Source organism: Sebastes fasciatus, chromosome 1 (assembly GCF_043250625.1).
Source record: "Sebastes fasciatus isolate fSebFas1 chromosome 1, fSebFas1.pri, whole genome shotgun sequence".
NCBI lineage: Eukaryota > Metazoa > Chordata > Actinopteri > Perciformes > Sebastidae > Sebastes > Sebastes fasciatus.
Genome location: NC_133795.1, coordinates 3641023 through 3665429, shown reverse-complemented (window position 1 = coordinate 3665429; position 24407 = coordinate 3641023). Strand labels below are relative to the sequence as shown.

The 24407-nt window shown below is 38.9% G+C and overlaps 2 protein-coding genes across 3 annotated transcripts; one reads left to right on the top strand and one right to left on the bottom strand.

The window, feature by feature from the left end:
- Positions 1 to 119: 119 nt before the first annotated feature.
- Positions 120 to 7274, bottom strand: ppp1r3db (protein phosphatase 1, regulatory subunit 3Db). The gene is made up of 2 exons (XM_074642969.1): positions 6462 to 7274; positions 120 to 6313 (listed from the first exon to the last, which is right to left on the bottom strand). The coding sequence occupies exon 2, from the start codon at positions 6291 to 6293 to the stop codon at positions 5409 to 5411; it is 885 nt and encodes a 294-aa protein (XP_074499070.1). The 5' UTR covers positions 6294 to 6313; positions 6462 to 7274; the 3' UTR covers positions 120 to 5408.
- Positions 7275 to 11707: 4433 nt separating this feature from the next.
- LOC141771919 (solute carrier family 41 member 3-like) lies at positions 11708 to 23921 on the top strand. 2 transcript variants are annotated; one of them, XM_074642463.1, is made up of 11 exons: positions 11708 to 11909; positions 11950 to 12547; positions 15020 to 15127; positions 15681 to 15752; positions 16792 to 16936; positions 17042 to 17188; positions 17476 to 17620; positions 17724 to 17803; positions 21918 to 22052; positions 23262 to 23410; positions 23511 to 23921. In XM_074642463.1, exons 2-11 carry the CDS (start codon positions 12353 to 12355, stop codon positions 23688 to 23690), a joined length of 1356 nt encoding a protein of 451 aa, XP_074498564.1. In that variant the 5' UTR covers positions 11708 to 11909; positions 11950 to 12352; the 3' UTR covers positions 23691 to 23921. The 2 variants fall into 2 exon arrangements, with proteins under 2 accessions (XP_074498564.1, XP_074498636.1); XM_074642535.1 differs by lacking the exon at positions 15681 to 15752.
- Positions 23922 to 24407: the final 486 nt, after the last annotated feature.

Genomic DNA, 24407 nt, shown 5'->3' with positions numbered 1-24407 from the left:
AGATAGACAGATAGTAACTTTATTGATCCCGAGGGAAATTCAAGCTTTAACAAAATGTTGCTACTACAAATTAGTATTAATATGAAGATATCAGTCATGCTCTTGAGACTAACTGAACAAAGTGACACAGTTCTTTTATTCCAAAACACACAGGCCATAATGGTGTCTTACAGATGTAACTCATAATCATAATAATGATGCATCATTTTTTTTTTTTTTTTTACATTTCAATTCCATTTCAGTCCCCAGAGCAAACGTCACTATTGAGCATCATGATGGCTCCTAATATGGTGGCCTCTTATATAACTACCGGCAACAAGCACAAGATGACAGCCCCAAATAAAGGCACAGCGCTGCCAGGCAGCGTGGATGTCTGCCCCGACGGCACACTGGCATGACAGCTAAGACAGTTAGTGAAGAACATTCATACAAACGAGCTCCGTGTTAGAGCGATGAAACCCAGCCAGCCCCGAACAACTGGGGGGGGTGTTTAGTTTTGTTTCTGGTTGCAAGGTTTAGGAAAGTACAGAGGACATACCAAAGCCTGACAGCACTAACACCATTTGCAGTTTGCAAATTATTGCTGTGCACATGCCTTCATCCACGGTGCCTCGCAGTAACTGCTACACTGGAATAAGTCATCGTCTGTGAATCCAGTAATTACAAGCAACCTACACAGGCCAACGACACAGAGCTGCCAGGTTAGAAGTCCTGAGAGCCCTGAATGCACTCTAAATAGATTGATTACAAATGTTTATATTATATTTATTACGCAACTGTGTTGAATACTCTATTCTGATTGGTCAATCGCGGCGTTCTGCAGTCTGCAATTTCTGTATTACAGACCGTTGCAATATATAGCAGACCGTTGCAATGTAGAGCAGACCGCTGCTATGGGCACAGTTCTGATGTCGGACTCTGGCGGACCGTTTATGTGTCAAAATATTGATTTCTTCAGTAAGTAGCGATGTAATAAGTGGGATAATGTACAGCTAGTGGGTCATTGTTGTGAAATATTACACAGCTGTGTTGAACACTCGATTCTGATTGGTCAATCACGGCGTTCTGTGGTCTGTAATTTCTGTATAACAGACCGTTCCTATGTATAATAGACCGTTGCTATGGACGCAGCTCTGATGTCGGACTCTGGCAGACCGTTTATGTGTCAAAATATTGATTTCTTCAGTAAGTAGCCGTGTAATAAGCGGGATAATGTACAGCAGCGGATCGTTGTTGTGCAAGAATCCCCGACAGGGCGATGCTGCACCCCGATGCCTGTACATTATCCCTTACCTATAACACTCTCAGGAATCAGTGATGGGATAATTAGAGTAAACCAGCCCATCACCCATCACCCAGTCCACAACCAATATACTGTACAGTACAATAGTTTTTTTATTATAAGAACATAATTTGCATTATGTGTTCGGGTTGTCCGTCCGTCCCTCCGTACCATTCTTGTGAACGTGATATCTCAGGAACACCTTGAGGGAATTTCTTCAAATTTGGCTCAAAAGTCCACTTGAACTCAAGGATGAACTGATTAGATTTTGGTGGTCAAAGGTCACTGTAATCCTACGTCCGTCCCATTCTGGTGAAAGCGGTATCTCAGTAACGCCTGGAGGGAATTTGATCACATCTGTCACAAACATCCGGTGATTTGAATTTGGTGGTAAAAGGTCACTGTGACCTCACAAAACACATTTTTGGCCATAACTCAATAATTCATGTGCTGATTGACTGATTGGATAAAATGATGAAGTGATGACATTTTGGACAGACATGGATGTAAACTTGAAACTGGTTGGAGGAACCATACATACAACCGTGAGGCGGTAATTCTAGTTTACTTTAGTTGAGTAGTGAATTAAGAAAGGCTCAAGAAAAGGATTGGTATTTATAATGTGCATTTACTGTATAAGGTTTGAAATAGGAGGAAAGATTGTGCAAACAAAACACATTTAAGTTGCATGGATCTCAAATAGTGGGAGGTTTAGAGACAAACAGCGGTGGAATGTCACTTAGTACGTTTACATCCCACTTTTTCTTAACTACATTTCAGAAGTAAACACTGTACTTTTTACTGCACTACATTTAATTTACAGCTGTAGTTGCTTGTTTATTTATTTTACATACTAAACACCATTTTTACATGTTTATTTACATGTAAAAACTTTTACTTTATTTTGATTTTGAATGTAGGTATTTTACTTGTATATTTTTACATTGTTGCATGGCTCGTTTTACTTAAGTATCTGATCTGAATACTCCTTCAACTAGTGGAAACAAAACTCAAACACACCTCGACATTCACTGTATTTTAAATGAAACATGTGGGGTCTTAACATTTGAGCAATGGTTCCATCTAGTGTCCCATAACTGTAACATCTGACTGTCTCACATATTTACACACAGAGTTATCAGTGTTCCTGTAGTGAGTGGTTGATCAGTGGTGTTGTATGCACAGTAGCACTTCAATCACCAATGTGAATTTACATTTTTATCAAATCACAGGAAACCCAAACTGTATTCTCTTACCCCATAAATTAGAATTATAGTTAATAACTTAAGGAGTTTGTTTCTCAACATCACAATTGAAAATACTGTATGGGCCCGTGTTACTATTATTTTTGATGACAATACAAGGGTATCAGAAAAAATACCAACTTAGGTTTAGTTGTTTGTTGTTCATTTAAAGGGCCGGTGTGTAGGATTTGGCGTCATATAGCGGTGATGAGGTTGCAGATTGCAACCGACTGAAACGCTCTGAGGAATAAAATACAACACGAATGCACCAATAATCTGCAGCGCTGTCCGCCTTGAATCGAGCCAGATTCAAATGGTCTTCGCTTGTTCATTTAGTGCTGTACCACAAAAATGCGAAAACGTGAATGGCCCTCTCTGGAGCCAGTGTTTGGTTTGTCCGATCTGGGCTACTGTAGAAACACGGCGGCCGGCTCCGTGGAGAGGACCCGCTCCCTATGTAGATATAAACGGCTCATTCTAAGGTAACGAAAACACAACGATTGTTATTATCGGGGGATTATACACTAAAGAAAACATACTTATTAATATTTTATTCCATTTCTGCCAATAGATCCCCCTAAATGCTGCACACTGTACCTTTAAAGAGTAGGTTTTATTTATTTTGTTTTGGGCGTTCAGATAGCTGCGATCATGTTTAAAGCACTCCGATTACTGTACAGCTGCAGAGACTAATCCTACGATACAGCCTGCCAGAAAGTTTGGAATCCGGCCTCTCGTATCAGTGGAAACTTTTCGGTGAAAGGTCAGTGCGGTCCGGGATCTGAGGGAGAGGGTCACGGTGCAACAGGGGAGCTAACGCTGCTCCATGTAATCCTCCTCCAAAAAACAAAACAAGCTCCAGAAGAATGGGGTCAAGCTCCGTTGGTGGCAGCAGAAAAGTACACAGTTACAACAAACAAGCTGCTCAGGTTGCCGACAGCTCATTAAGCCCCTCTCCATTTGTGTGAAATCAGCAAAGAATATGGATTTGTCACCTTGTGCAAATTCTCTGTTAAGATGCAACAATGGTATTAGTGTAACTCACACTGTCAATCATTAAATTGGGTCACCAGACTTGCTAAAGTGCAAAGTGAGCAGAGTCTCAAAGGTGGCAGGGATTTAATAATCTAAATAAAAGACCAGCAGGAGCAAAGGAATCCTTCCATGACTCCGGCACTGGCTCCAGACTTAATAATGTAATCAGAAAGCCAGCGTTATAAACTAGATGTGTGGGTGGTGGTGTGCTTTTGAGCTGCATTGTGGGAAATATAGCATCCAGTGTTTTTGGAGCTATTGGGGACTAAAAGTCAGGATATCTCGGCCTCTGCTGCTGATTTTGACCATTCTGTTTTTAATCAGTCTCTTCTGAGTCCCACAACATTGTGCAGATACGTTACTAAATAGATGGCGTACTCCTTTAATGGTGAATTACCAATGTGTGGTGAAGCAAACCAGATGTTGATGTATCACTGTACCCATACCGATGTATTATATCATATATTAGAAGTAGGGCTGCAACTAACGATTACTTTCATTGTCGATAAATCTGTTGATTATTTTCTCGATTAATTGATTAGTTGTTTGGTCTATAAAATGTCAGAAACTGGTGTTTCCTCAAAGCCCAAGATGACGTCCTCAAACGTCTTGGTTTGTCCACAACTCAAAGATATTCAGTTTACTGTCATAGAGGAGGAAAGAAACCAGAAAATATTCACATTTAAGAAGCTAAAATCAGAGAATTCTTTTTACGTGTTTTTCTTTAAATATCGATTTTATAAATAGTTGGCGATTAATTTAATAGTTGATTAATCTTTGAAGCTCTAATTAGAAGCTGTTTTATAATGAAGAATTAGCTTTATTAAGAACAGTTGTGTATTTTCTTGCAGATGCGTTTATTAACAAAAAAGGCCTCATTTGATGACTTTTAGAATTACAATATCTCAGATTTCACAATATCCCTTTATGACTCTCTGTCACTTCCTCTTCTCGTCGACACATTTAGTACAAACCACTGTCGTCAAATTATCAAGTCACCCAAGATAGTAGTTCTCACTAACTGCATTCACTACTTTAAACTACAGTCCCCCTCCAGTGTTCCCCAAATCTTTGACCGTTTAACTATTTATAGGTTTTCTCTATATTTATCCTGGATAGAGCAACTTCTACTCCGAGGTGGAGGATGTATTCAGATCCTTTACTTTAGTAAAGTAACAATACTGCACTGTAATACTTAAAGGAACAGTGTGTAATATTTAGGGAAATCTATTAGCAGAAATGTAATATCGTATTAAAAAGTATGCTTTCTTTAGTGTTTAATCACCTGACACGGGAGAAGTTTCAGTTGGTTGCAATCTGCAACTTCACTGCTAGATTTCTACACACTGCAACTTTAACTACAAGTAAAGCTCCTGTATTCAAAATGTCACTTAAGTAAAAGTGCAATATTATCAGCTAAATTATTTAAAAATATCCAAAGTAAAAGAGTTCATTATGCAGCAGGTCAGTGTAATATCATTATACATTATATTATCTGACTGATCATCACTGATGCATTTTAATACTGTAGCTGGTTGAGTTCATTTTAGCTACTTTATACATTGTTAGGTTACTTAATAATAAAAAATTTTACCATATATTTTGACCTGTCAGATACTGTAGTGGAGGTACAATATTTGTCTCTGAAATGTAGTGTAGTAAAAATACAATATAAAGTGGAAAAGTACCTCAACATTGTACTAAGTAGAATACTTGAGTAAATGTATTAAGTTACATTCCACCTCTGCTTGTAAAGGGAAACATACTGTATGTAGTTATTGTAAAGCATCTTGCTGGCTTGTCACCCGTATCTGTGTGTAGGTGTTGCAGCTCCTCCGTGTGGACACTCAGGTAAAATGCAGCATGCTGTCCTCACACTCCCTCGGCACAGTCACCTTGTAACTGTGGCACGACAGCTTGTAATTTCGTCCATTGTTGTTGTCCCAATAATTAGATCCTTTTACGTGGTAGCAGATGGCAAACTCTAAAACGGCTCCTGGCTGCAGAATGAAGGGAGGAACGGGCAGACGAAATCTGAAGAGATCTGTTTGTGGAGCGTCACGGTACCCACCTGACATCCAGGAGGCTGCTGTTTCCGTGTGTGTTCTCCAGTTGGTGAACGAGTAGTGCACCGTGACTTCTTTCTCATAAGCTAAATTGAGTACTTGTATGGTGCCTGTTATGCCCTGCTCTGAACACAGGACCTGCTCCAGACTCACGCTCAGACTGCAGAGACGCGTCAGGAAGTCTGGTTCAGCTCTCATATCTTCAGGGAAGCAAGGTTTGAAGTAAGGCAGGGACAGCTCCAATGACTTCCCAAAAGCCAGCTCAGAGCTCATCAGTAGTCTGAACATAACATGCTGGGGTATCAGGGGGTGCTCTTGAACTTTGAAGACCTTAACATCCTCCAACTCGAGGCCCAAAGAGTCCACAAAGCGTACCTGCAGACTCCTGAGCTCCTTTTTGCTCTCTGCAGACGAAGGCAGAGACTGAGTTCGTCTCCTCATGATCGTCTTGGTCGGAGGAGCGCCGGGCGAGCTGGGCTTTAAGTTGAGCTCCTTCACCGAGGGAGTCCTCGGTCCTGGAGGGCGGATCCGGACCGGGGCTTTGGGAGGTTGAGGCTTTGGATCGTAAATGTCCCGAAGATGAATGATGTTTGTAGTGGCGCGTTGGTTACTGGAGCCACTGATGAACTGATGCTGTGTCCCGCTCCTTTCACCAGAACCAGCCATGATCTTCACATTAAGCACACCTTGAGAAACAAACCAGTCAATGTTTAACCTCATCATTTAGTTCTGACCATTACAATCACCAGTTAGACAAAACTGTAACTATTTCACAAAACCATCAGTCACATGTTTAAAATGTAAAACAATGCACATGTTCAAGAAAGACCAAACCTTTACAGCAGAGACTTCTTGTGTTCTGTTGTTGAGCCTCTTGAACAGACCTTGTTTACTGTCTGGAAGCTGCTACCAACCCAGCTGCCACCAGATAACGGACTAGAGCCTGCCTCTGCCAGCAAATGCCATTAATGCTCCATAATAAAACATGCAAAAATAATGAAGCTACTGTATTTCAAGCCGCAGCAGATGATCTAGTAAGAAGACAAAACAACGCGCCTACAAAGCCATCAGTGGGCTGCAATAAAAACTCGATCCGAAGACCAAAGCGAGATTTATGGCTCCCAGCCTTTGAGCTCAGCCCTTAAAATATAACATGAGCCCTCAACTAGGGAAGGGAGGTGTAGAGTGAATATTTATAGCAGTTAGTGGGCTGTGTCTCTGTTCGTGGAAGAGGCTTTTTTTGCTTCTTTATAGTTACCGACACCCCAAAACCGAGTGAGTGCCCAGAAAAAAATCTGGTTTTGTGCTGCAAATATGCTTGCTTTATGCAAATGTATGTATATATTTATTATTGTAAATAAACATACTTATAATTGCTCCAAACTGCATGTGATTATCATAAAGTGGGCATGTCTGTAAAGGGGAGACTTGTGGGTACCCATAGTACCCATTTACATTCACTGATCTTGAGGTCAGAGGTCAAGGGACCCCTTTGAAAATGGCCATGACCGTTTTTCCTCGCCAAAGTTTAGCGCAAGTTTCGGGCGTTATTTAGCCTCCCTCGTGACTTGCGAGTATGACCAATGGATTCTTTAGGTTTTTCTAGATTCACATGATACCAGAATCTTCAATCTAGCTTTAAAAACTGAGCTCATTACAACCTAAAAATGTTGCGTTAATGCGTTAAAGAAATTAGTAGCGTTAAAACAAATTTGCATTAACTCTTAAAACTCTTAAAAAATAGAATATTATTTGGTCTAAATACTGATATAATATTGAAACAGTGGTATTACCTCATTCAGATGGTGAAAAAATTTATTGAAAATCACACAAATGAGTTCTGAGCTGTCATCAGTAATGAAATGTATAACAGAGATGATATTTGTCTTTGACATGTGAAGTGGACGTGAGTGACCAGGGAGGACAGATAGGACAGATAGGACAGGGCAGGGCAGGTTGACCGACTGAAAGACAAACAGCATCGGGTTGTCCTAGTTGGCAGCAGTTTGGTTTGAATGGGCACAGAAAGTTGGCAGCTGTGCAGACCAGACATTCGTTGTCCTGACAGGATGGAGGAGGAGAAGCTCCACGTTTCCTCCAGAGAGTCGTCAACGGTGATATGCCTCCAGGTGCTGCCTTCATACCTGCTGGCCGGGCTGGGCATGGTGACCGCCGGCATGCTGCTGGACCGGGCGCAGGTCAGTGACGCATCACACAGCCTCGGTGACACCAGTACAGATCATACGTAGTCTGGATCACCGGTTCCCAACCTGGGGGGCCCGACCCCCACTAAAAAATGTATGGTTGTTAAAAAAAAATACACAATACAGAGAATTGTATTACAAGTTCCTAAAATAACAGGAAAACTCATCTCTGATGCAATATTCACAGGAGATAATCTGCTTACAAACTTCAAACTTCCTGCAGTTATTGCGTTCACTGTTTGGGTTAATTGTACAGTTTATTAGCTGTTCTGTATCGTTATTGTTATGCATTGAATATGATATGAAATATCCATAAAATGTCTTTTAGTCAGGGGTTGTCAGTTTGCTTAATGATAGAAAAGGGGTCCCTCAAAGAAAAATGTTGGAAACCACTGGTCTGGATAACATCCTATAGTATGACTTTTTAATGACTTTTTTGACATAATATACTATGACAGTTTTAATGACTTTTTTTTTACTTTACTATACTACTTTCTCGACATATTATAAGATGAGATTTTATGAATTTTTTTGACATACTATACTATGACTTTTTAAAGCATACTATAATGTGAGTTTTTATGACTTTTTTCCACATACTATACTTTGACTTTTTTGTCTTCTTTTTTTGACATGCTATATTATGACTTCAGGGTGGTAGATATCTGGTTGGAATGCTGGAGGCTGTGGGTTTGATCCTTATGTGACACAGTGAGTTTTGAAGGCTAACTTCAAATGAAGAAGTCAAATACAAAAACAAACACTACATCAGTGTATCTGGCCAGATAGCTCAAGGTGGTAGATAGTATCTGGTTGGAATAGTATCTGGTATGTCGGAAATTTCATGAAAAAAAGTCATAGTATAGCATGTCGATAAATTTCATAAAAAAAGTCATAGTATAGCATGTCGAAAAATTTAGTGAAAAAAAGTAAATAAAAAAAGTCATAATATGGCATGTCGAAAAAAGTTTTTATTTATTTTGTCAAAAAGAAATTAAAAAGTCATGGAATAATATGTCGATAAATTTTATGGAAAAAATTCATAGTATGTCGACAAACGTCATAGATTAATATGTAAAAAAAATTATTAAAAAAAGTCTTAGTCATAATAAAAAAAAGTCATAGTATACTTTGACTTTTTTAATGAAATTTATCAACATACTATAATATGACTTTTTTATCATTACATTTTTCGACATACTATATTATGACTTTTAAAAAAAGAAATTTGACATACTATGACTTTTTTTTCAGAACATTTATCAACATAGTACTTTAGACGTACTATACTATGACTTTTTAATGATATATGATATACTATGAATTTTTTTATTTTTCTCGAGATAATAAATTAACACTTTTTTTCGAAATACTATACTATGACTTTTTTTCATGACATTTTTCGACATATTATACTATGATTTTTTTTAAACTTTTTTTTCATGAAATTTATTGACATACTATATAACTTTTTTTCATAAAATTCATCAACGTTTATACTGACTTTTATACCATTACATTTTTCGACATATTATTTCATGACTTTTTAATTTCTTTTTGACAAAATAAATTAACACTTTCTTTGACATATGACTTTTTTTAAAACTTTTTTCAACATGCTATACTATGATTTTTTTTTAAAGTTTTTGTCATGAAATTTATTTACATACTATATATGACTATATATGACTATACATTACTTTTTTTATGAAATTCATCGACATATTATACTATGACTTTTTTCATGACATTTTTCAATACAATTTTAATTTCTTTTTGACATAATAAATTGACTTTTTTTTTGACATACCATATTATGACTTTTTTTTTTTTTTTTTCGACATACTATGAATTTCTAAAAATGTTCTCGCAATAATAAATTAACACTTTTTTCAACATAAACACACTATACTTGACTTTTTTAATGACTTTTTTTGACACACTATACTTGACTTTTTAATGACTTTTTTGATATACTATGCTATGATATTTCTGACTTTTTTGGACATACTTTATAATGACTTTTTAAAATGTTTTTTTTGATATGACTCTAAAAGTATAAGATCGATAAATACTGTTTATTTCTGCATAGTTTGTAACATACCAACATGAAAAAAAAATGTTTTTACTTCTCGTTTTCCACATTTTGCTTTACTGCACCACCTTTATTGTTTTTGTAAAGTTTCTCAATCAATGTGATGAACTGAACTGTGTCAATATTACATCATATATTACCTTAAGTAAAAGTCAGATAACTTTGTATTTAGTTATATAATAAATACATATTCAATATGCATATTGCTTTTAATATGGATATCAAATAGAGGAGGAGAAAGTCACAGTGCTCACCGTCTGACTTGGAAAGCAGTTCCTGTCATAGGGAAAAGGGGATTTTTTAACATGAAGATAAGAATGATGAAATAACATCTTACATTGAGTTGAGTAATAATATTTCTGAAATGATTTCACAAGTTATTTTTGCATTTATATATTTTACACAATTTACACAGATAATTTTTTCATGATTTATTTAATATTGAATACTTCCATTATGGATCCATTATGGCTGATGAAAAATGAAGGACAAATTTGGCAAGGAAGTTGAATCAAAAGGCAATTTCCTTTTTTTCTATTGTCTAATTCACCACTTAGCTGTGAATCATCGCTGACATTGAGACGTGTTGACAGAAGCGGTAGCTACTACTGTATTTGGACAAAGGCCAATACAAGCATTACATGAGAAGTAGAAGCTGGCCTGAGTTCAGATTCTGCCTGCACATCTTTCAAACCTGTTTTTCTAGCTGCTTTGCTTAACTGTCAGTTTCCCAAAATAGGCAAAAGTGATTACAAACACCATAAAGCCTCCAGTAGTTCCTGCTCAATCTTTAGCAGCTGTTTCTTCTCAATTCAAATTACAGCCAGAAGTCAGAAGGGGGAGCTGCAGAGAGTCCAGTCCAAGTCACGTCTCAAGGACACTTTTCAGCTGAGTCACTGTCCTCGTGTGTGTGTGTGTGTGAGGACGTGGTCTTACTACGTATTCTGTACAGGCTTATGTTACATTATATAGTGTGAACAAATGAGTAAGGAGAGGCCAAAAACTAGAACAAAGTGTCAGAACTTATTTTATTTCTGTCTTTCTTTTACACCTATAGCTGTATAGGTGTATATATTATCTCTGTGCCAGACCTTGGCAAACATTTAGGCAGTATTGAATAGCAAATGACACAAGAAAAGACGGACAAATGAGTGACGTAAGGAGCTCTGACAGTCTGAAGAAGCCCAGCGGATGGCAGTTAATGGCAGGGAGTGTGTTTCCTCCAATCAAGGGGTGATAAGCGGTGTCCTTTCCAGGCAGCAGCAGCACCACGTGTCAGTGACAGGTACAGCACCTGCTGCTGCTCAGAGTGCGTCACTACTTACAGCGAGGACATCATCGAGAACAGGGAAAGGAGGAGCTATCAAGGGGGGTGGGGGGGGCACAACTGCAGTATCCTCTGGACTGATCCAAAAGGAAACCAGGAGAAAGAGAAAGAGTCCTGATACAGCCTGGTCACCTTGCTTACAAACAGCATCATCTCCCCTCTCACACACACTCAGTGTCCTCCGTCTTCTCGTCCCTCCCTCCACCACAGAGCGCTGTCACGACTCATCTGTCTGTCTGGAATCAGAGGGAAGCCCTGGCAACGACAGTCTCTTCAGACAAGCACACCGTCCATCAGTGTCCCCTCACACAGCTCACCAGCCTGGATCAAAATGAGGAAGGGACACCAGAGAGGTCAAGCTCACACAGGGCATCATCAGCACAGCGGCGAGGAGCAAGAGGAGGAGGTGTGGAGGGCGAAGGAGGAGGAGGTGGAGGTGGAGGTGGAGGAGGAGAAGGAGCGACAGCACAGGAGGGCTGAGAAGAAGCTGCTGGCCTTCTGGATGTCCTTGTCTCACAAGACCTGGACACTCTTCAGGCCCCGCGAGAGACCGTGCTTCCAGCGGTCCACCTCGGCCGCCCGGCTGCTGAAGAGTGAGGCATAAGGAGAGGAAGTGTGTGTGTGGTTGTAGTGAGTGCATGTGTGTGTGTGTGTGTGTGTGTGTGTGTGTGTGTGTGTGTGTGTGTGTGTGTGTAGGTCTGTCAGTAGCAGAGTGTCAGAAGAGGCCTCACAGACCTGCTGTCAAGTGGACCAGTGTGTGTGTGTGTGTGTCTAAATATGTGTGTGTGCTCCATTCAAGTGGATGAAAGCAGCTTCCTCCACCTCGTCCACCATTTGCACAAGTGCTTTGAAATGACAGGCGAAGGTTGAATCCATCTTTGTCACATTTATTCGCAAACAAGCTTTAAGAAAACCAGCAAAGAACCATCAACTGGGACTTTTGAACGACAACTTGGGAACAGTCAAAAAGAGGAAATCTTCTTCTCAGTCAAAATGGATCATTCCATCCTTCTCAAATCAGCTTGACTGATTCAACAACAGCAAAAGGAGCTTGGGAGCTGATGTCTGTGCTGCAGTGATGGGTTAACAGGGATCAGCCATGGTGGTGACCCATCTCGCTCTGGAGCTGCGTTTCCAAGGGAAGAAGCTGAGAGGCTTCACGTGCAAACTGACCCGCTCGGCCCACGGCTTACTGCCAGAGAGCCCGTGGGTGATCACGGCCCAGATCCTGCTGCCGTACCTGGTGTCCGGCCTCGGCATGGTGGCGGCTGGGATGGTCATGGATGTAGTGCAAGTATGAAAAAAAAAAAAAAAGAAGTGCTCTAAAGTGTGTCTGTGTGTGTGTGATGACATGATTGATGTTTATGTGCTATAACACTAAATGCTAGACAGGAATACTGTATATATAGGACAGGTGTTGTTTATGTTTTATGACTTTTTATGATCATATACTGTAGGTTGATTGTTTCATTTACTCTTCAGGTACAGTAGTGGTGAGTTGCTGGAAGGCAAAGTCAGATGAAGGATGAATGCAATGCTTATGTAATTAATCTGTCAAAAATCACTTGAAAAATGCAAAAGAAATCACAAAAATTAGGAACAATGAGGCAATCTTTCGAGCAACTGCTGGCTAATGATAAAGAAGAATTGCATGTCTAATAATATCTGACCTTTTCATATAGACAGAGGAGACATGACTGAAACAACAGAACATACAGGACACAGGCAGGCAGACAGCAGTATCAGAAAGAACAGAGCCACCTACAGTAATAGCTCTCGTCCTGTTTAACCTCTTGTAAATACTTCACCAGCGTGACATGACTGACGTCCTGAATTATGCAGCAAGTCAGCCGGCTGCTAGTCGAAGCATAAAGAGCCAACAGATCAAGTTTCATGGGAGATACTTGGAAATACGGGCACTTATCAAATCAATCAGCACTCAACTGGTCAAACTATTCAGAATGTCGAAGTTATCTGCTGCGTGTGAGAGGTGGAAGGGAACATGATTAGCCGTTTGGAGCATGCTTAACTTTATAATAGGTACCTACTACTACTAAGTGTCTCAAAGCCCCTGTTTTTTTCTCATGACTACATAAGCAACAAATCATCAATGTAAAGTTTTGATAAAAACAACCTTAGTTGTTATTAGGGCTGTCAATCGATTAAAATAGTTAATCGCAATTAATCACAAATTCATCACACATTTTTTATCAGTTCAAATGTACAAGTACAAGTATTTAATCCTCTTATCAACATGGGAGTGGACAAATATGCTGCTTTATGCAAATATATGTATATATTTACTATTGGAAATCAATTAACAACACAAAACAATGACAGATATAGTCCAGAAACCCTCACAGGTACTGCATTTAGCATAAAACAATATGCTCAAATCATAACATTGTAAACTGCAGCCCAACAGGCAACAACAGCTGTCAGTGTGTCAGTGTGCTGACTTGACTATGACTTGCCCCAAACTGCATGTGATTATCATAAAGTGGGCATGTCTGTAAAGGGGAGACTCGTGGGTACCCATAGAACCCATTTACATTCACACATCTGGAGGTCAGAGGTCAAGGGACCCCTTTGAAAATGGCCATGCCTGTTTTTCCTCGCCAAAATTTAGCGCAAGTTTGGAGCGTTATTTAACCTCCTTCATGACAAACTAGTATGACATGGTTGGTACCAATGGATTCTTTAGGTTTTCTACTTTCATATGATGCTGGTATTGTCACTCTAGATTTAAAACTGAACCCGCTACAACCTCCAAAATATCGAATAGATTATTCAAGGTTAATAGATTATTAAGAGGTTAATAAAAAAATCACAAGTTGTGTCAATGCGTTAAAGAAATTAGTGGCGTTAAATCAAATTTGCGTTAATGTGTTATTATAGCGTTAACTTTCACAGCCCTAGTTGTTATTTATTAAGAGTTTAACACTCAAAAACTCATGATATGATTAAGCGCTGGGAACTCAACAACCCAGTTTTAAAGCTATAGTGAAGATACTGGTATCATATGAAACTACAACAGCTAAGGAATCCATGTCATACTAGCTTGTCGTGAAGGAGGCTAAATAACGCTCCAAACGTATGCAAAATTTTGGCGAGGAAAAGCTATTATCGCCATTTTCAAAGGGGTCCCTTGTCCTCTGACCTCAAGATATGTGAATGTAAATGGGTTCTCTGGGTACCCACGAGTCTCCCCTTTACAGACATGCCCACTTTATGATAATCACATGCAGTTTTGGGGCAAGTCATAGTCAAGTCAGCACACTGACACACTGACAGCTGTTGTTGCCTGTTGGGCTGCAGTTTACAATGTTATGATTGGAGCATATTGTTTTATGCTAAATGCAGTACCTGTGAGGGTTTCTGGACAATATCTGTCATTGTTTTGTGTTGTGAATTGATTTACAATAATAAATATATACATACATTTACATAAAGCAGCATATTTACCCACTCTCATGTTGATAAGAGTATTAAATACTTGACAAATCTCCCTTTAAGGTTCATTTTGAACGGATAAAAAGTTGCAATAAATCTCAGTTAAATATTTGAAAGGATTGACAGCCGTACCAGAAACACAGCTCCAACTGAATGATCTTTGAAAATGTGATGTGTTCACAACATGTTTCACAGTGGCCAAAACATGTTATTGCAAGTTTAAAGAAGAAGTACTAAATTTAAATATAAGCTCAATGTCCTGCTCCTGCAGTGTAGTTTCACTGTGATACATTTATGTGATGTATATTTTCAGCACTGGGAGGTGTTCAGGGAGATCTCGGAGGTGTTTATCTTGGTGCCAGCCCTGGTGGGGCTGAAGGGGAATCTGGAGATGACATTGGCATCCAGACTGTCAACAGCAGTGAGTGGAAACACACTCACACACATACAGAACACACTCACACACACACACCTGCATGCAGAAGGAGATGACAACAATTGTTTTAAATGTTATCAACTATAATACAGATTTTTTGGTTTGTTATGGCACCAGCCTTCTAGACAAGTTGGCTAATTGTGTACATAGATATCAGGTATCGGGTACTTTTAAGTTTGTGACTCGTCTCCCAGTTTCTTAACATCAGCAAAATATAAAGCCAGTTCCACACAAAACACGGAGAACCATGTGCTTTGGGGAGTAAGTGTTGTAACTTCTGTATCGATCAATAGTAAATTATTATCAACGGCTGCTGAAGTGATGAATTATTATTATTAATAATTCATCATTATTATTATTAATAATTCATCATCAGTAACTCAGTTAGCAACCTCCTCACACTGTCGACCAATCAGAGCATTTGTCAGGGTAATTCTGCTACGATGTTGACAAGTAGTGGGAGATAAATGTGCACAGTGACACTTGAAAAACAACTACTAAGAGAAATGAGATTATCTGAACCCGTTTCCATCCGCAGGCCAACACGGGCCAGATGGATGAGGCTCAGCAGCAGTGGAGGATGGTGTTCTGTAATCTGGCTCTCATTCAGGTGACACACTCTCCATCCAGTTAATAACACACTCCATCGCTGCCGGCTTCAAGACAATACAATTTAATTCAGGCCTCTCACTTCAATAATGCATCTCTGCCAATTAAACACAGTAGATAACAGTTGGAGATGCTTTCCAAATGGAAGCTATGATACGATATTGGAACATTAAATAAAAAAACAAAAACAAATTGGGCTGATTCTTCCACTGCCTGCTAAAACTTATTATTTTTATTAGAGTTGTACATGCAGCAGGGTTTCATATTTTCTGTGTCCGGCTTTTAAAATATTATTTATAGTATTTGTCAATATTTTTATTTATTTATCAGTATTTCTTTATTTTTTTTAATCAATATTTTTAGGGCAATTTTGATATAAAAATGTCTATAAGGAAATAAATATAAATAAATTCTGTTATTCTGAAAATGAACGATGAAATAACATTTCATAATAAAGAGAGTCTCAAAAATGTCTTCAATTATTTAATGATTGTTGATTTTATTTGATTTTATATTGAACACTTTGGGATAGGGCTGCAAATAACAATTATTGTCATTGTCGATTAATCCGCAGATTGTTTACTCAATTAATCAATTAGTTGTTTGGTCTATAAAATGTCAGAAAATGTTGATCAGTGCTTTCCAAAGCCCAAAATGACGTCCTCAAATGTCTTGTTTTGTCCACAACTCAAAGATATTCAGTTTACTGTCATAGAGGAGGAAAGAAACCAGAAAATATTCACATTTAAGAAGCTGGAATCAGAGAATTTTGACCTTTTTTTTCTTAAAAAAATACTCAAAACAATTGATCAATTATCAAAATAGTTGATGGTTAATTGACAACTAATCAATTAATCGTTGCAGCTCTACTTTGGGATTCTATAGTTGTGTCCTACACTGCATTTTTCTGCTTCCTCTAAATGTTTTTGTTCATTTGCTTCCTCTTCTCTCTGAGGACAGACAGAGAGACAGAATAGACAGACATGTAATGATATATGGATGGATGAATGAAGACTCACGTCTCTCTTCTTCATCCCCAGGTCCAGGCCACAGTCGTGGGCTTCCTGGCAGCGGTAGCAGCAGTGGGCCTCGGAGGTCTGACCAGAGGGAGAGTGGACGTCACCCAGGCCGCTGTCCTCTGCGCCAGCAGCGTCACAACCGCTTTCATCGCCGCTCTGTCTCTAGGTCAGACTTAAACCACTGCAGTATAGATACACAGAGTACAACACAGAGGACAGTAAAGTTTACGAGTTTAATGTGTTGTTTAACTTCTTTGTCTTCGTTCTTCAGGTCTGGTGATGGTGGCGGTGATCATTGGATCCAGGAAAGTGGGCATCAACCCGGATAACGTGGCCACGCCCATCGCCGCCAGCCTCGGAGACCTCATAACTCTGTCTCTGCTCGCTCGTGTCAGCAGCCTCTTCTTCTGCTACAGAGGTCAGAGGTCACATGTTAAATCAACCGTTTTTCTGCACGAGTGACATACTGTATATGGACACTAGTTTGTTGATCAAAAAAGGTGAAATTTAAAAGTGTCTTTAAAGCAGATAAAGAGCAAAAGATGATTCAAACTCACACAACTGCACAGCAGCAGTATCATGCAGATTATTAAGGAGTATTCCGGCCAGATGAGGGCACCATAGTCCACCTCAGACAGCCGCAGTAAATTTCTATATAAAATGACGAGCATAATAAAAAGATTTTTACATTCTGTTGCTCTCCAGACATGTGGTACCTGCCTCCTGCGGTGTGTGGCTTCTTCCTGCTCCTCATCCCAGCGTGGGTCATCATCGCCCGCCGCTCTCCACCAATCAGCGAGGTCCTGAAGTCAGGCTGGCAACCAGTCATCATGGCCATGTCCATCAGCAGGTGAGCCGACCTGTGAAAGACTCTCATCCCTTTTGTTTTTAAATATTTTATTTGAATAAATGAAGTTAGGGAATCTAATTATTATATGTCGTCTCCTTCCCAGTATTGGTGGACTGATTCTGGATAAGACGGTGAGCGACCCAAACTTCGAAGGTATGGCCGTGTTCACGCCAGTCATCAATGGTGAGTGGGAGACAAATCAGCAAAATAGCGAAATAAAAGAAGGTAACACTTCATTTTACAGGTCTGCAAATTTCATGGTAATTAGGTGATAATGAGCAAGTAATCTATTTGAAATTTCTTTGGAATTACTGTCAAAATACTCCAATATTTACCTCAAAATCTATCAAAAATTACTGTATTATAAACATTATTTAATACTTATATGCTAAAATAGCATATCATGGTTAAAATAGTTCCCTTAGGCTTGAGAAGACACTTCTGATCAGACACAAATCTCACCATTGTGACTTATTGTTGACACAAATGTAACCTGGTAGCTAACGTCATGATTCAGGGAGTTTTTTTAAAGAAATTTCAAGGACGTTATTATAAGCTACTTATCTATTTACCATCAGACATGGAAATAAAGCATATCAATTAACGTTGTATTCTTGTCCTGGAAATGTATTAAATTATCAGAATAGAATGATTAAATAATGTTTATAATAAAGTTATTTTTTATAGCTTTTGAGGTGAATATTGAGGTAACGTCGCAGTAATTCCAAAGAAATTTCAAATAGGTTACTTGTTAATTATCACCTAATTACCATGAAATTTGCGGACCTGTAAAATGAAGTCTTACCGAAAAGAATTGACCCAAGAACCAAAAAAGATGAAAAATCCAGTTTGTCCTGGCTGGAGCATTAATGTCTGTACCAGACTTTATGGCAATCCATTTAATAGTAGTTGAGGTATTTCACTTAAAATCACAAATGTCAACCTCACGGTGGCGTCAGGAAGAGTCAGGATTAATCTTCTTTCTTCAGTAAATGTTGAGATATTTCACAGGATGAGTAAAACATTGACCTGAAATTATATTGAATTTTCAGCAGGGCTGCATGTACTCAGAGAGGATCCTTGTTTTAGAGGCCTCGAATGATGAAATTAGGACGATAACTTTGATTAATTTTGCCTTAAGTAAATATTATTGTGGATATAATCCCCTCAATTGAAGCGGAAACCATTTGTGAAATTTCTTCCACATGCTCTGACTAAAGAAATGAACACTGACATGTTTTCCTGAAGGAGTAAGCAGAGCTGGGATTTGGGGTTATGGTTTCAACAGTGCTAATCTTTGAAGAATGACTCTCAAGCTTCATAATTAGCTTCATTATTGTCAATAATGTCAACTGGAAATTGTCGGAGCATGCGGACGCCCAGTGGCTAATCCCATTATTATTTAAAAGGGCCTCAGATATCAGCTATTAATCAATCATGAGGTATTAAAGTGCTGTTGAAGTTGAGCCGTCTCCTCCCGTCAGAGGAACCTCAGAGAGGCGTATAGGACCTGATCCTCACCGACAGAAGTCTGTTGCCCTCAAAGCAGCATACTAATTAGAGAGGAATAACAATAGTCTTTACATGAACCACACGCCTGATCAGAATGCCAACGATGCATTCACTGGCTCCTGTTTACGCAGCGTCTCTGCCAGCGTCAGTGCTACCAAAGACTCCTGCATGTATCGCCGCCCCAGAACAGGAAGTGCATTTGCATTTTAATTCAGCGCTCTTCCCTCTTGGCACGTTGACCAGAAACCAGACGTGGGAGAAGTATTCAGATCCTTTACTTCAGTCAAAGTAGAAATACCATAATAATAATAATACCGTACTCTAAAATAAAAGTCCTGGAAATGTTCACATTTTTACTTTATGAAACTTAAGGGATCAAAAATTAAAGTACTCATGACCCAGAATGGCTTCTTTCAGAGTGTTATATTATTTTATTACACAGCTTTATTGAATACTCGATTCTGATTGTCTGACGGTCTGTTATTTCTTTATAGCAGATCGTTGCTATGTATAATAGACCGTTGCTATGGTCGCAGTTCTGATGTCGGACTCTGGAGGAACGTTTTTGTGTCAAATTATTAAGCTGTGTAATAAGCGGGATAATGTACAGCTATGCTACATCGCCCTGTCGGGGTTTATTTCACAACAATGACCTCAACCTTTTCGAGTCGTGACCCCCCCCCCCGCCCGACGTAAACTACTGTTTCTACGCGCCTCCCCCCCTGCTGATTTTGAGTAATTATTGTGAATGTACTGATTAATAAATGTAGGATAAATAATATAATGATTTGTTTGTTATGATAGTTTTATTTAGTTTTAACAGCTAGGCATTGTCCAATGTGCTCTATTGCATTTTGTGACTTTTTCTCCCCAACCAGCCGGAAATCCCCCGTCAGAAAATCAGGTGCACGCACACTTTGACTCTCACAAACACACTCAAATTAATCTATTCTAAGGCAAATTATATCACTGGTACAGGCGATGTAATGTAAAAAAAACATTGCCCAGTTTAAAATATGATATCATATTTGTAATATGTTATTTCATGTTTTTCTCCACAAGCATCTGGTGACCCCCTGAAACTATCTTGCGACTCCCTTGTTGAGAACAACTGGATTATAGTGTGGCATCATATCATATAAGCGTATCACATGTTTTTTTTTGTAAAATGATCAGCAGAGTGACTAGTACAGATGTCAGATAAATGAAGTACATGCATCCCCCCCTTTTTCATTTTTATTTAAATATTTAATATATTTAGTTAAAATATTGTTTTTTTCGTTTCTTGTATTTTATTAATTAATTAATGGGTTTTTTTCTCCTTGTTTAATCTATTTAATTTCTTGTTTTTACCTACTTTCATTTACCTACTTTTTTTATTATTTATTTATTATTATTATTATTAAAAGAATTAAAAGCAAAACAAAAAGTTACAAAAAGGTTAAATGTAGTGCAGTAAAAACTACAATATTTCCCTCTGAAATGTAGTGATGTAGAAGTATAAAGTATCAGAAAATGGAAATACTAAAGTAAAATACAAGTACTTAAATTTGTACTTTGGCACAATACTTGAGTAAATGTACTTAGCTACTCTCAGAAACACTCTTCCTGTTTGGTCTAAATGATCCATGCGCGTCAAAGCTCTGCAAGCCAAGAGGTTTTGTTCTGCTGCTAATGAAATCAGGCAGAGAGGAGAGCAGCGTTACAATGAATGTGGCTCAACATCCACACTGCCTCTTCCAAGCCGTCGGAGGAAAAAGTCCCCCGAGACGCTACGGTTAGGGACGCTGAATAGATTTCAAGCAAAATTACTGTTTGGACAGTGAATTATTTTTCCAAGAGTGTTTCAGCTGATATTCTGCAGTGGCTGATCTCAGCCTCTCGTTTGGCTGTAAGATGACACATCGGCAAATATAAAAACTAGGGCTGTCAATTGTCAATGGCATTTAGCATCACAAAATATGATCCAATCATAACGTGGCAAACTGCAGCCCAACAGGCAACAACAGCTGTCAGTGTGTCAGTGTGCTGACTTGACTATGACTTTCCCAAAACTGCATGTGATTATCATAAAGTGGGCATGTCTGTAAAGGGGAGACTCGTGGGTACCCATAGAACCCATTTACATTCACATATCTGGAGGTCAGAGATCTTTGAAAATGGCCACGACAGTTTTTTCTCAGCAAAATTTAGCGTACGTTTGGAGCATTATTTAGCCTCCTTTGTGACAAGCTATGACATGTTTGGTACCGATGGATTCATTAGGTTTTATAGTTTCATATAATGCCAGTATCTTCACTCTAGCTTTAAAACTGAGCCCACTTCAACCTAAAAATCACATTGCGTGTTACATTTGTTTTACCACAGTGAAAATGTTGTTTTTGAAAGGCTAAATGCCAACAAATATAGATTGAAGCAGAATATGTTGTTAGATAAAATCTTGTTGTGAATTTTACCAATGGATTCCTTAGGTTTTTCTAGTTTTATATGGTGTCAGTATATTCACTTTAATACTGAGCCCGCTACAACCTCCAAAGATCGATTGCATTAATGCCTTAAAGAAATTAGTGGCGTTAAAACAAATTTGCGTTAACTTTGTCAGCACTAATTAAAACATTTACTGTGAAAGCAGCTGCGACTTATTTTTTTTTCATCGGACAACAAAACATCTCCACCTTCCACGCTGCCATCTTCAGTCCAATCTTGAGATGCACTTTATTTTCCTAGTTTGAGTAAATGTTTATTTTGGAATTGATCAGTGCAACACTTTTCCATGTCCATGCAGGTGTAGGAGGAAACCTGGTGGCCATCCAGGCCAGCAGGATGTCCACCTACCTCCACTGCTGGAGTGTTCCTGGAGCTCTTCCATTTGTCATGAGTGTGAACTGTCCTGGACCGTGTGCTGCCCTCTGCTCCTCAGGTCAGATACAGAACAAAATATACTATATATAGCCTACTATAGTTTATTATTAATGCAGCAAATGACTACATGTGAAATGCAGGGACTTTTCAAGCAGCTACTTTCCACTGAAAATAGTTGGCAACTCTGTCTGCAGCTCTCCGGGGCTTTTTAGTCTGTTTATTTTGTTTCCAGAAGCAAACTTAAGCAAACTAGCTCCAAAAACAACATCTGTATGCTACCAGCACCAGACGACAGACTGATAAAGATAGCAGCTAGCTGGTGAATAATATAGTGAAGCATTTAGCAGCTGAAGAGCCAGATACAGTGAGCTATTTCACTTTAGGAGTTGGTGGAGACCAAACCAGAGCTAAAAATGAATGAATTACGGATTTACATTCATCAGGAGGCCAGAAACACAACTATGGCCTGGCTCAGTCCAAGTACAGTCTGTTAGTTTGTTTGATCCATACAAAAACAAAGTGTAAAAATGCCAATGTGAAAATTTATAAAGATATAACGTGTGAACTTTAAACGTAGGCCTACTGGGATGCAGATTTTTTTAACCTCAGACAGACCAAAGCCAGCTGTTTTCAGTCTCATGCTCAGCTAAGCTAACTAGCTGCTGGCTCCAGGTACATTCAGATCTTATGGAAATGATTCTCTGTAAGAAAGTGAATAAGTATTTCCCAAGTTTCTGTTGTTTAAAACGAGTCTTATTTGTACCAGAAAGAAACTGAGTTTATGGGAAATGTTAATTTAACAATGCCGCTGGTTACGATGGATGCCACCAATCATATATATCATAGTCAGTTGTTCACAGGGGTCTTAAACTAGCGGATCAAAATTAATTTCAAAATAAAAGCATTCATGATTCACCAGAAATACCGCCTCACGGGTGTATGCCTCCGCCAACTAGTCAAGTTACAGTTTACATTCATGTCTGTCCAAAATGTCATCACTTCACCATTCCACTATGGTAGACATTTGTGTGAAATTCTCATAATTAGCATATGAATTGTTGAGTTGAAAACATGTTTTGTGAGGTCACAGTGACCTTGACCACCAAAATCGAATCCTTTCATCTTTGATGATGTTTGAAGTGGACATTTGTGCCACATTCGCTCATGGCGTTCCCGAGATGTCACGAGAACGGGATGGATGTAAAGTCACAGTGACCTGAAAGAGGACTTGCTAGTACTCACAGCTTCTCTTTCTATGTTTACCTAGATGTGAACTCCAAATCAGCCAGAGTCCTGGTCCTGCTCGTAGTCCCGGGTCACCTCCTCTTCCTGTACACCATCCACCTTCTGCAGGGAGGCCACGCTGCCATGACGCCCATCTTCATCATCTGCTACCTGTCTGCAGCTCTGCTTCAGGTCAGATAAACTGATAACAGTTGTGTTGTTCATACTGACAGAAAAAACAACTGTACTCTTACAAGAATTTAAAACATCTCCGTCCATTGTCTTCATCCAGGTGGTGATTTTGCTCTACGTGGCCAGTGTGATGGTGCGATGGCTGTGGCGAAGAGGACTGGATCCAGATAACTTCTCCATCCCCTACCTCACAGCTCTGGGGGACCTGCTGGGGACTGGTTTCTTGGCTCTGAGCTTCAGACTGGTTCGGATGGTCAGTTCTTCTGGGACTGGAGTTTAACCCAGACACGTGGTCCTGCACAACCTGAGTGTCCTGTTCTCTATATGCAAGTGGCTGAAACACACTTGCAAAGCTCACTGGATTTAAGAAGGAAGGTGAGGATTAAAGAACACAGGAGGTTAAGTATGGAGTCATATTTGTGCCTCAATACTGAGCACCCAAATGGGACAGATTTATTTTATTTTTTTTGCAAGAACATTTATTTAGTTGACAATTATTGTAATTTAATTTGAGCAAACAAAGATATATTCTCAATATATGCTCAATAAATGCATTTGTGTGTTTGCAATTATAAATATATTGTAATGGCACAGTGATAACCTCTCACACAGTTTTAGTAATTTTAATAAAAAAGTGCCCTTAAATGTTTTCTCTTAGCAGAAGTGTAAAACCGAGTTGAGGGTAATATTTATATAGCTAGCTGACTTGCTTATTACTACTAACCACCTAGTAGCATGCCATTAAAATGAGATGTTGCACACTGTTCAACAGAGTCATATTGTTTAAGTTTAGAGGCACAGTTTAAGTTTTTTTTAAAAAGAAACTATTAGTGCTGTCAAAGTTAACACGATAACGCGTTAACGCAAATTCGTTTTAAAGACACAAGTTTCTTTTACGCTTTAACTCCACTTTTTAGGTTGTAGCGGCTCAGTTTTAAAGCTATAGTGAATATACTGTTATCATATCAAACTAGTCCCTTGACCTCTGACCTCCAGA

Coding starts and splice junctions, on each gene's coding strand:
- ppp1r3db (XM_074642969.1), bottom strand. CDS start 6,293: ATGGCTGGTTCTGGTGAAAGGAGCGGGACACAGCATCAGTTCATCAGT.
- LOC141771919 (XM_074642463.1), top strand. CDS start 12,353: ATGGTGGTGACCCATCTCGCTCTGGAGCTGCGTTTCCAAGGGAAGAAG. Junction 17,804..21,917: donor GTTCACGCCAGTCATCAATG/GTGAGTGGGAGA, acceptor ATGTCCATGCAG/GTGTAGGAGGAAACCTGGTG. Junction 22,053..23,261: donor TGCTGCCCTCTGCTCCTCAG/GTCAGATACAGA, acceptor ATGTTTACCTAG/ATGTGAACTCCAAATCAGCC.